The 12,849-nt window shown below is 43.8% G+C and overlaps 1 protein-coding gene across 7 annotated transcripts in view; it reads left to right on the forward strand.

The window, feature by feature from the left end:
• The window catches only part of CD36 (CD36 molecule), a 70,959-nt gene that overhangs the window by 31,710 nt on the left and 26,400 nt on the right, over positions 1–12,849 (forward strand). For 4 of the 7 annotated variants that reach the window (XM_039521597.1, XM_039521727.1, XM_039521467.1 and 1 more), the window contains one exon: positions 2,701–2,925. In XM_039521597.1, the coding sequence (XP_039377531.1) occupies positions 2,806–2,925 (120 nt within the window). In that variant the 5' untranslated portion in view covers positions 2,701–2,805. The remainder of the gene's footprint in view (positions 1–2,700; positions 2,926–12,849) is intronic. The other 3 variants (XM_039521664.1, XM_039521521.1, XM_039521388.1) reach the window with 1 other exon arrangement.

A 12,849-nucleotide genomic window follows, 5' to 3' on the forward strand; every position in this document is an offset into this window, starting at 1 on the left:
GCCTGCCTGTGGGAGGTCTGCCGAAGCTGCAGGACCAGCGGACCCTCCGCAGGCATGCCACTGAAGGCAACCTGCCTGCTGCCCTTGCGGCGACCGGCAGAGCGCCCCCCGTGGCTTGCCGCCCCAAGCACGCGCTTGGCGTGCTGATGCCTGGATCCGCCCCTGCCTTGTGGAGCCATATTTTTGTACACATACTTGTCAAGATTGGCCAGACCCTAAACTGTGCTAGCACCTGCTAAAAGCAAGGATCAGGTCCCATTTGAAAATTAGGTACCTTCCTGTTTCTAGCACTGAATGGTCATGGTTTAATGCATGTAATCATATCTTAAACCTGCCATGGATTGAAGATTGAATAATGCACATCCTACACTGCATACGCAGGCACTATAATGAGAGGGTTGGAGGTCAGGGAGAGACAAAGGAAACATTTTTCTAGCAGGCAGATTTTCTAAAATGGCAGCTGTATGAAGCTGCTCAGATGTTTGGAATGTTAAAATTAACCCTGGCACAGATGGATTAGTGGGCGAATGCAGAGGAGGTGCATCACATTAAATATATCACATGGTCTGCTCTTTACCTCGTTATCACAGCATTTGTGGTATCTAATCTCATTCTATTTGATCTGTGCAGGTATTTAGAACACACCCTCCCTGGTGGTACATGAGCACCCATCATATGATATCATTCTGCAGGTAGAACTCCTGCTGACATCTCCAAGGCCCTGGCATGCTTATTTAGAGCAGCACATGCACATTTGCTTAACTTCAAGCTCGTGCTAAATGCCACTGAAGTCAGTGGTCAAATTAAGCATGTGCTTCAATTCTGTCATAAATATGGATGGATGGAAGCATGTGCTTAAGTTCTTCCCTGAATCAACATCCGGGAGTATTCTTCAAAGGCACAGTAATAACATATGATTTAATTATTATTAATGTTATCATATCGTTACCCCTCGGGGTAACGTAAACTGATATCAGGGCCCCCTTGTTCTAAACACTGTACAAACAGTACATAGTAACAGCCAGCCCCTGCCCTGACCAACTTACAGTCTAAATAGACAAGACAGACAATGGTTGTGGGGGACAGGACATAATATAAAAGCAGAGTGAACAATGGGATGGTGACATATGTCATGTTAGTTCTATGGTTCAGAAGGCTTTCAGTGGCAAGAAATTAGAGAAACAGAAAGATATTGCCTGCCCACCCTTCACACAAGAGGGATAGATGAAAGGAGAACAGGTGGGGGGAAAAGAGCCGGAAGGGCAGATGGAAGTGAAGAAACTCTGAGAGAAGGAACTGGGGCGAACAATTAATCAGCAGAGTGGAAAGAATGCCCAGAGTAAAAACTGACGTATATACCCCTTTATTTCTAAAGTACCGCCCTGCTCCCCTGTCGGCACATGCACACGTCTAGGGACTTGGGACACTGCACAAACGCTTACAAATGCATTATGGTTAAGAACATTAGATGGTTTTAAAATGCAAAGACACCAGATGAACTATTTCAACAGCCACATGCTGCTTATGAGGCTTTAACGTTACTTTTGCTGGGTTCTCAAGGAATCTTCTGTTTGTGCACCTCCTAAGCCTGACTTGCAGCAAATGCAAATCTGCATTCTTTCAGTGGAGCTATACTTACACCAGCTGAAGACCTGGCCCTCTGTGTTTTAGAAGAATCTATTTTCACTGAAGGTTTTTTTAAGCATATCAATGTCCTGACTCTTACTTTTTGCAGGAATCACTGAAATTATTAATTTTTGTAACTCCTAATTCAGCAATTCTGACAAATTCATGTTTTATGCTGGCATTATATCACTGACTTCAGTAGAATTGCTCCTGATTTACACCAATGTAAGTGAGAGGAGAAATTAAGCCTAAGGAAAAAGGTCCTATGGACACACATCTGCTCTTAGATACACATGCATGTTTGCCATTTGCCCTGGTTCAAATAGCCTTATTTATACTGCTGTACATCCAGACAACGTTGAAGTCAATTCAGCTACATAGGGAGCAAAGCTGTCAGGTTAAGCAGAATTAGTGCTAACTCATATCTTCATTAATTTACCTAAGGACAGGGCAGAGTTTGGCTCATTCAAAGTTTATTTTAGATTGTTTTATGCATAGTAGATATTTTCTGCATGAAAAGTGAAGGATTCAGTCAAGATGTAGCTAATCAGGGCACAAACTTACAGCTTTTTGGAGTCACAGAGATGTGGTATGGACAATTTGCTAGAGACATTATTATGTACTTTAAAACATTGCCTTTCTTTTTCACTACCTGCAACTGGCCACTGACAGAGGCAGGATTCCAGAGCAGATTCCTCAGTGGTCTGATCCAGTGTGGCTAATCCTATGGTCCAAATTCTTTAGTCCCTACTCGGTCCAAACTCTCATTGCAGTCTCAACACTGTGGTAGGAGTTTTGACTGAACAATGATGGAAGGATTTGGTTGGATGAAATTAAAATAAAAATGAAAAAAAGTTCCCAGTGTTGCAGAGCAGTAGGACTGTCAAGATAACTTCATGCAACAAATAGTTAAAGTTCCAGGGAATCTAGAAATAACTTTTTTCCTGCCAAGACCTCATAGATAGAGGGGGCTAGTTTTAGTATGTTAAAACTTATCTTCCTATTTGTGTCCCATCATGTACTTTGGACTTTGAGCTCTTGATAATGATTTTTCTCTCTCTCCTGTTGTATTAGCAGTTTCTGTTGGTAAGATCGGTTGATGCATCGGGACCACACAGTTATACAAGGACCTGAAGCTTAGAAACAAGCTACCAACGTACACACTGAAAAAGAAGCAGCATGGGCTGTAGCAGAAACTGTGGGCTACTCACGGGGGCTATCATTGGTGGAGTACTGGCTGTATTTGGAGGTGCCCTCATACCACTTGGAGATTACCTTGTTGACAGGAAAATAAGAAAGGTACAAGTTATGGTCTCCTTTAAATCTCATATGATTTGGGGTTATTTTAAGTCTTAGAACTTTGGTTGGGAATATCTTTTTTCAGTGTTGAGAAAATTTGCACAATACTGCAATTAGACCTGAGGTCTTTTCTTTACTGAGAACGTGAATTCAGGCTGATCCAAGTTTTTAGAAAATTGCATATGCCAAAAATAGCTTTTAGTATTTCAACATAAGTTAAGTTTGTTTTTCTTCTATTCTCCCTCTATTTCATGTTTAGCATGAGGGGTAAGTGGTTAAGAAATAGAATCAGAAATATAGGGCTGGACCTTGAGAGGTCATCTAGTCCAGCCCCCTGCTCTGAGGCAGGACCAAGTATAACTAAACCATCCCTGACAGGTGTTTGTCCAACCTGTTCTTTAAAACCTCCAGTGATGGGGACTCTACAACTTCCAAGGGAACTTCCAAGCCTATTCCAGATCTTAACTATCCATAGAGTGAGAAACTTTGTCTAACAGCTAAATGAATCTCCCTGGCTGGAAATTAGGCCAATTACTCCATGTCCACTGAAGGTAGGACATGGAGAACAATTGATCACCCTCCTCTTTATAACAGCCCTTAACATATCTGAGAACTTTTATCAGGTCCCCCGTCAGTCTTCTTCTCTTAAACTAAACGTGGCCATTTTTTTTAACTTTTCCACATAGGTCAGATTTTCTAAATCTTTTCTTATTTTTGTTGCTCTTCTCTGGACTCTCTCTAGTTTGCCTACATCTTTCTTCAAGTGTGGCACTCAAAAAATGGACACAGTACACCAGCTGGGGCCTTAGCAGTGCTGAGTAGAGAGGGACAATTACCTCTCATGTTTTACAAACGACAGTACTGTTAGTACACCCAAGAATATTCGCCTTTTTCACAACTGTATGATACACAATGTATCACATTGTTTGCCCCAATTCAGCTGGTGATCTGCTATAACCCCCATATCCTTCTCAGCATTGCCTTATCAGTTATTCCCCATTTTGTATTTGTGCATTTGATTTTTCCTAAGTGTAGTACTTTGCTCGTCTTTATTGAATTTCATCTTGATTTCAGACCAGTTCTCCAATTTGTCAAACGTTATATTACAGCTGAATTTTCTGATCAAATAATTTACAATTAAACTGCTCTGTGTATAGCTAACAGAGAATCTGGCAACATATGTTGTAGATAGGACTGTCCAGAAAACAAAAAATCTAGTTTGCAGAAAATAGTGAGCTTTCACCATCTTTCTTTCTGAACCTCGCTCTGGCTTCATGAATATTTAGTCACTGTGGAACAACTTCAACAGGAGAAATTGAGAAAGAGACTCTATTTAGCTCGATGGTTAAAATATTTACAAGGAATGTGGGGACCTTGGTTCAAGTCCTTGTGCTCTCCCACATTTGAATCTTCATTGGAAGTGAGCGACATGCACAGTTGGTGTAAATCTGCATCGCTCCACTGACTGTAATAGAAATACACCAGTTGGCCCTAATCCTACTGCAGTCAATGGGACTTTATCCCAGTGGCTAAAGTTTAGCATGTGCATAAATCTTTGCAAGATTGAGGATCTGGCCCATGCAGTTTTGGAAGCTAGTATTTTTTTTTACTGTTACTTTATTTCCTTTGTTTGTTAATGCTCAACTGCTTACTAATCTCTGAATCTCTTTTTTTTCACATATGGCAACAATTCGGCAACAATGTAGCCACTCACTTAGCTCTAGCTAGTAGGAGTATTCTCAGTGATGTTAGGTTCTGATCCTGCAATGAAATGCCTTCTGGCTGACCCCTGTGCCTGCAAAGAGCCCCTTCAAAGTCTACTGGAGTCCAACTGTGTCTGCCTCCTTGCATTATCAGGGCCTTACGTACTAGCAGGGCTGTGAGCAGAACAAGGGAAATGGTGCCTAATAGAGCTGGGTGGAGAAACATATTCCATTTTGTGGAGGATTTTGCTATTTTGAAACTTTGATTTCATTCCAATTTGAAACAAAAATTAAAAATTTCAAAATTTTCCATGGAAGGGGATGAAGCTCTAGGGTCCCTGGCTTTGGGATGGTTTGCATGGCCTGGAAACAGCAGGCCCTGGAAGATCAACTTCCCCAGCAGCCCACCAAGCAGCTGCCAAGGAGACAGGTGAGTGAGCTGGCAGGAAGCCAGGCAGGTTACCACTGGACCCCTTGTTGACTTCCAGAGGAACTTCATCAAAATCAATTGATGAATCGGCAAATTCCAACCAAAAAAAGACTGCTTCACTGGGATTACACAACCAGTTCTAGTACCTAGTTTTGTTCGGATGCAGAGAGAAGCCACACAATAGCTAAAAACACTGGTGTGTCTCACTAAGTATTTAATTTTACCTATCAACATTTTAGGAGATAGAAATCATGCAACAAACATTTTCACAAACATTTTATTGAAACTTGGAGGAACATGTAATTACATAAGAACATAAGAATGGCCATACTGGGTCAGACCAGAGATCCATCAAGCCCAGTATTGTGTCCCCTGACAGTGGCCAATGGCAGGTGCTCCAAAGGGAATGAACAGACAGGTTATCATCAAGTGATCCATGCCCTGTCATCCAGTCCCAGCTTCTGGCAAACAGAGGCTAGGGACACCATCCCTGCCCATTTCCTATCTTTTAACCAGTTACCAATGCATGAGAGAACCTTCCCTCTTATCCCATGACTACTTATTTTACTTAAGAGCCTTTGGTGAGGGACCTTGTGAAGGGCTTTCTGAAAATCTAAATACATTATATCCACTAGATCTCCTTTGTCCACATGCTTGTTGACTCCCTCAAAGAATTCTAGTAGATTGGTGAGGCATGATTTCCCTTTACAAAAAACATGTTGACTATTTCCCAACAAATTATGTTCATCTATGTGTCTGACAATTTTGTTCTTTATGATATTTTTAACCAATTTGCCCAGTACTGAAGTGAGGCTTACTGGCCTGTAGTTGCCAGGATCACCTCTGGAGCCCTTTTTAAAAATTGGCATCACATTAGCTATCTTCCAGTCATTTGGTACAGCAGCTGATTTAAGTGATAGGTGACAGATGACAGTTAGTAGTCCTGCATTTTCACATTTTTGTTCCTTCAGAACTCTTGGGTGAATACCATCAGGTTCTGGAGACTTATTACTGTTTAGTTTATCAATTTGTTCCAACCCTCCTCTAATGACACCTCAATTTGGGACAGTTCCTCAGATTTGTCACCCAAAAAGAATGGCTCAGGTTTGGGAATCTTCCTCACGTCCTCAACAGTGAAGACCGATGCAAAGAATTCATTTAGTTTCTCTGCAATGGCTTTATCGTCTTTGAGTGCTCCTTTAGCATCTCCATTGTCCAGTGGCCCCACTGGTTGTTTAGCAGGCTTTCTGCTTCTGATGTATTAGAAAAAAATGTTGCTATTACTTCTGGAGTCTTTGACTAGCTTTTCTTTAAATTCTTTTTTGGTCTTTCTAATTATATTTTTACACTTCAGAGTTTATGCTCTTTTCTATTTCCCTCATTAGGTTTCATCTTCCATTTTTTTAAAGGATGCCTTTTTGCCTCTCACTGCTTTTTTTTATGTTGTTGTTTAACCACGGTGGCTCTTTTTTGGTTCTCTTACTATGTTTTTTAATTTGGGGTATACATTTAAATTGAGCCTCTATTATGGTGTCTTTAAAAAAGTTTCCACTCAGCTTGCAGGGATTTTACTTTTGGTACTGTACCTTTTAATTTCTGTTTCACTAACCTCCTCATTTTTGTGTAGTTCCCCTTTCTGAAATTAAATGCTACAGTGTTGGGCTGCTGTGGAGTTTTCCCCACCACAGGGATGTTAAATTTAATTAAATTATGGTCACTATTACCATGCGGTCCAGCTATATTCACCTCTTGGACCTGATCCTGTGCTCCACTTATAAACTATGTATCACTGATATAATCTTGAGAGATACTCAGATTTCTGGACATTAAGTATTTTTTTTGGATTAGACCAGAACATTCTTTTAATCTCCTTCCGTTTTTTCTACACTTGGAGTATTTATGTTGCTAACATTATTGTACATTCATTTACTTGATATAAATATATTTTTGAGATTACTTTTGCGACAAACATATCTTTGCAAATGTCTACATGAGTTTTGTGGCAATGATGCATATGTATAAATTCTTAACTTGTGATTTTTAAATGTGATCCTCTTTAGCTTCTTTCTGTTTTATTTTTTTGTGATAATTTGTTTCAGATGCTTGAATTTTTCATTCTTCAGCTTCTCTGATTAAAAGAGACTCAGGCTGAATTACAGGGTACTGTAGGGTTCCATTTTCATTAGTATTCTAAATCTAATATGCACAGTTGAAAATTGAAAAGCAGGGCCGGCTCTACAGTTTTCGCTGCCCCAAGCAGCGCACCAAATTGCCGCTGCGGACGGCGGGGGCAGTCCGTGTGCCCTTAGGGCGGCAGGTGCATTTCCGTGACAGCGGCAATTTGGCGGCAGCTTCTATGTTTAGCTGAAGCGCCGCAGACAGCTAAACATAGAAGCTGATGCCGAATTGCCGCCGCCACGGAAACGCGCCTGCCACCCTAAGGGCACACGGACTGCCCCCGCCATCCGCAGCGGCAATTCGGCGTGCTGCTTGGGGGCAAAACAACAAGGACTGCCGCTCCTTGCAGATTGCCGCCCCAAGCACCAGTGGCCCCATTGAAAAGATACAGCTAGTCCTGCACACTCATACTGAGCCTGACTCAAGATGGATTCCTTCTTCCTTGTGCATCATCATCACCATCAAACCAGTTTTGATGAAAATTTCTTCAGGAAAGTTTCTCAGGTTCAGGACAGAACATTCAGAAAATAGAGGGAATGCAGAATAACCATTCTGGTGGTTTAGAGCACTCAGCTGGGATGTGAGAGCTCTAGGGTCAAGTCCCTACTCTTTATGATTCAGAGTAGGAATGTGACCGTAGGTCTTGTACACCCCAGGTGTACCCACTGCATTACTGGCTGTGTGGGGGTCTCTAGCCAGCTCTGCTGTTTTGGGGTATCTGTGATTTTTTTTAAATGAAAAATGTGCATCTCTGTTTAATTCCAAAATGGAATAAAAACAAATTTTGAAACCAACATTTTTTTCAGAAAATAGAATGATCGCTTTCTGTCCAGCTCTACTGCTATTTTTACAAAGTTGCTTTTGAGAATGGAATCATAGATCCATATTTCAAAGCTTTTCACACTGGGCTTAGATCCGGTAGGAGGACACTGGCAGTACCACTACCTATCCTAGCTCTGAGTTAATCCCTGTGGCATTTAGAGGTTCACGGTGGCTCTGGGAGATGTAATTTGATATACATCCAGGTTCAATTAATTTGTCTTAAACTTTTATTGCTGGGATTAAGGAAGCAATGGTTTAACAAAGCAAATTGCCCTTTCACTTGCTGAGGGTCGAGATCTGACACTTCACAACTATGGTGAATAAAACAACCACAAACTAACTTCTTATTGACTTGTATCCACATCATGCAATCACCAGGAACCTATACAGTTCACCCCAAACAAATTCTATTAAAGCAAATGGGACTTCGACATGAATAAAATGGGAAAGTTTTGGCTCCACAAATTAACACCATTAAACAAGCCTTGCCAAGAACAGCTGAATTATATCTTGATGGTCTGGCCTGAGGTATGCAGACAAAGCCGTGAATAGAAGCCTGAATAATGCCAGTGCTTCACATGTTTCTGCCCTCTGGAGCAAACCCTGCAGCCTTTACTGAAGTCAGTAAGAGGTTTGCCTGCAGGATTTAACTCCGTGGCAGTTCTTCCCTTTCACTAAACATATTTATTTCCATTTCAAATGTTTTTGTTTTTACTCCAATATTTCGTGGATAATAAATCCCAAACCAGATGCACTTAGTAGTTTGACCTCTAACTCCACCATTATCTCCTAGATAAGGGCCTGTGGGCAGGTGCTTATCACAGCCTGCTCTAAAACAAAGTCCACACAATATGTGGAATCAAAAAGTCACCATTCCTGCAGTTCAGCTTTCTTAACAAAAACATGGCAATAGCAAATTTCAGCTCAGACATTCTACCCAGATTTCACTGCCTCTAGGGGCCCTACCCTGTGGAAATGGCAGACAGCCAGGACACTAATCAGGGTAAATGCAGGACTGTCTTTATTTCCTGTTTACATGGATTCTTACCTCTTTACTATATGCCCCTTGATTTATCCCCAGGGGCGGCTCTAGACATTTCGCCACCCCAAGCATGGCGGCATGCAGTGGGGGGCACTCTGCCAGTCGCCGGTCCCGCGGCTCCCGTGGACCTCCCGCAGGCGTGCCTGTGGACGGTCCGCTGGTCCTGCAGGCTCCACCGAAGCCGTGGGACCAGCGGACCCTCCGCAGGCATGCCGCCGAAGGCTGGCTGGCTGCCTGCCACCCTCCCGGCAACCAGCAGAGCGCCCCCCCACGGCATGCCGCCCCAAGCACGCACTTGGCATGCTGGGGCCTGGAGCCGCCCCTGCTTATGCCTATACTGCAGCTGGGAGAGCCTCCCAGCCTGGGTAGACAGACTCATGCTAGTTCCATTCAAGCTAGTGCAGTAAAAATAGCTCTGTTGATGCTGCGTCTTGGGCGGCAGCTCAGGCTCTCAAGCCCACCTGACCCCCTGGTTCTGTGCATGGGTCGCTAGCCCGGGTCTCTGGCAGAGCTGCACTGTCCGCACTGCTAGTTTTAGTAGGCTAGCTCGAGTGATGTTAGTGCAAATCTGTCTGCCCAGCCTGGGATGCTCACTCCCAGCCACGTGTAGACCTGCCTCTGGTGGCCACTCTGAATAGTGGTTCTAAACCAGAGGTGGGGAACCTTTTTTATATCAGGGGCCATTGACCCGCGGGAGGACGCAGAAGCTCAGGGCTTCCCTAGGCTCTGGGGTGGGGCCAGAAATGAGGTGTTCAGAGTGCGGGAGGGGTCTTCAGGCTAGGACAGGGGGTTGAGGTGTGGGTGGTGGTGCAGGGCCTGGGAGGGTCTTAGGGTGAGGGGGTTCTGACCTGGGGCAAGGGGTCGGGGAACAGGAGGGAGTTTGGAGTGCAGGCTCCAGCCAGGCAACGCTTACCTCAGGTGGCTCCCGGTTGGCGGTGCAGTGGGGCTAAGGCAGGGTCCCTGCCTCCCCTGGCTCTGCGCTGCTCCCAGAAGAAGTGGCCATGTTCAGCCCTAGGTGGAGGGGCCAACTGGCTCTGGGTGGTACACGCTGCCCCCGCAGCGCCCATTGGCCGAGGTTCCTGGCCAATGGGAGCTGCAGAGCCGGTGCTGGGGGCAGGGGCAGCACACGGAGCTTCTTTGATTGCCCCTGCTCCTGAGGGTCGCAGAGACATGTGAGTCACTTCCAGGAGCTGCACAGACCTGACTGGACTTTTAACATCCTGGCAACCCCTGCAGCGGAGTGAGCTGGTGCTTGTGTCTCCAGCCCCACAGGGGGTGGGAGGGTAGGAGGCACCAAGGCTCAGGGCTTCTGGCTTGCAGCCTGGACAAGTGTGGCAGGCTGCATGAAATGAAGCAGCAGGCTGTAGCCCGCCTGCGGTCCATTGGTTCCCCACCCCTGTTCTAAACATTCACAACTAACATCACGTAGCCCCGAGTGCTTAGCCTACACCGTGGATCCTCCCTTTGTATAGCGCACTCCCATCCAGGGCTGGAGTGGTTTTTTTTAGGCAGAGGCCTATTGAGGGAATCTCCACCCAGGCTGCCTTGCTCCAGCCCTGCATTGTCTGGAAGCTGCATGCACTGGTGCTATACTGTGGCCAGGGCACCCTCGAAAACAGCAGCTGCAGCCAAGAGCTTACAGCAGCAATGCAGTTCTGGCCCAGTCACTCCCCAGAACAGCTCTCAGGAGATCTGCGCCTTCACATGCGCTCCCACAGACACACCAGCAGTAACAGCTGGGCAAGGGCTAGGATCCAGTGCCGATCCAAGCCAGCTACAGCGAAGCTGTCAGAGAGGGGCATTTCCCCCTTTAAAGGTACCTGCCTCTGCCTCAGGAGGGCTCCAGTTCAGTCCCCCTAACACTAGAGCTTGTGTGGTGGACAGAAGTTCCATGAAGGATTGTGAGATTTGGGAAGCTGACTTTGTTCCAGTTAGGAATGAAACCCAAACATTTTGAAATTCTCCACTGAAGACATTTTGATTTTTAAAAAATAGTTTGGATCAATCAAAATGTTTTGTGTTTGCTTTTGACTTTTAAAATGTTACATTATAATATAGAATGAAACAAACTCAGTTCAAAACAGAAAATGAAAATGTCTCATTCAGAAAATGTCTAAACAAGACTTTTTTGATGTCACTGGACCTCCTTCTCCCTCCCTTGTCCCTGCTCACCCGGCCCCCCGCCCAGGTTTGTTGAAATGACAGGTTTTGCAAAGCATTCTGATTTCAGTAGAACAGCATTTTCTGACAGAAAAAGGTTTCATGGAAGTTTTTCTTAGCTGCTCTTCCCAACACCTCAAAAGCTGTTTTAAGGAGATGCTTAGGCCAACAAAATCTCTAATTCCGGCCTTCTAACCAACTCACCTTATGTACCTGGGGTAATGAGCCATCTGCCTAGGTGACTTGGTAGAATCCAATGTTCCTTAACCGTCCAACTCCTGATAACAGGGATATCCCTGATAACATGTTGGAATCTTTTAGGCTCATAACAACACAGTACTGAAGTGTTCCAGTTTCATCTTGCTGTGCAAGACTCACATTGCCAAGATGAATTTCCTGCATACTAAGCAATAAACCTATCGGTGATAATGATTACTGTAACTCAGCAGTTTGACTCTCTGCCTATCTATTATCTATCATAGGCCCGATCCTCCTTTCTTTTATATCAGTGGGAAGGGATCGCGCTTGATTAACACCAGTGTATTTGGAAGGAGAATTGGGCCCTGCTTGCCTGTCCATATCAGTGATACTAACTAAACTCCTTGCTTTGAGCCACACACAGCCCTATACATAATAAGTAGTAATAAGGGGCCTAATCCTGCAGTCCGTAGTCAGGGCCTAACTGATAAAAACCCTTCATTGACTTTGATAGAAGTTTTTTCGCATGCAGAGACTGAAAAAGCACTGCACGATTTGGCCCGATAAAGCCTGAATAAGGACTTTAATCTACATAAGACTCATCATTGTCGTCATCACTTTAAAAGTAGTAAATAATTAAGACAAACTAGAAAATATAACCCTGGGAATTATTCCTTCCCTGGGAATATATTTGACTCCGTTTTACAGAATTCGGAATGCACATTTTCCGTTGCACAAGGCAGCTGATATACTCATAAAATGGCCAGGGGGTGTGACAAAGCTGAGATAGGCCAATAGTAGCTTTGCTTCAACCTGAGGTGCTCACAACATGGGCAGCTTGAGCTTCCCAGAAGTCGGCATCTTTTGGAGGCCTGTTCAGAGACATTGTCAAACAGCAACTTTCCTTGTTTTAGTTTTTTCATCACCAAACATGTCAATTTGATTATTGTGAGGCTTCAAAATGAAGCCAGTCCCCATTACTTTTGAGTCTCATCATTCCCTGTGTTTTTAATCTGCTAGCTAATGTATGGAAGGTGGGGATAAAAGGGGTAGGTTCAATCCAGGAGTAAGTGAGTGAAGGTCCCATTGGTTTTTCACATTTAAGCCATGGAGCGAATTTAATCCTGTGACAAATACATTACAGAAGCATTAAATCTTGCATTCAACACACTATAATCAATAAATGTGATATTAGAAATGGTCAAAAACATTCCATTGAACCATATTTTTTGGGGGAAATAGCTTGTTAAGTAAATAGAAATATTTGCAGAAAATTTGCTTTTGTCAAAAAATTTTGGGTTTTAGTTTTTAAATGAGACTGTTCAAAGTCTGACTTTTTTAAATCAAACCCAAAATATTTTCCAAGAAAAATGTGGACCAAAACAATGTAT

Source organism: Mauremys reevesii, linkage group 1, assembly GCF_016161935.1.
Source record: "Mauremys reevesii isolate NIE-2019 linkage group 1, ASM1616193v1, whole genome shotgun sequence".
NCBI lineage: Eukaryota > Metazoa > Chordata > Testudines > Geoemydidae > Mauremys > Mauremys reevesii.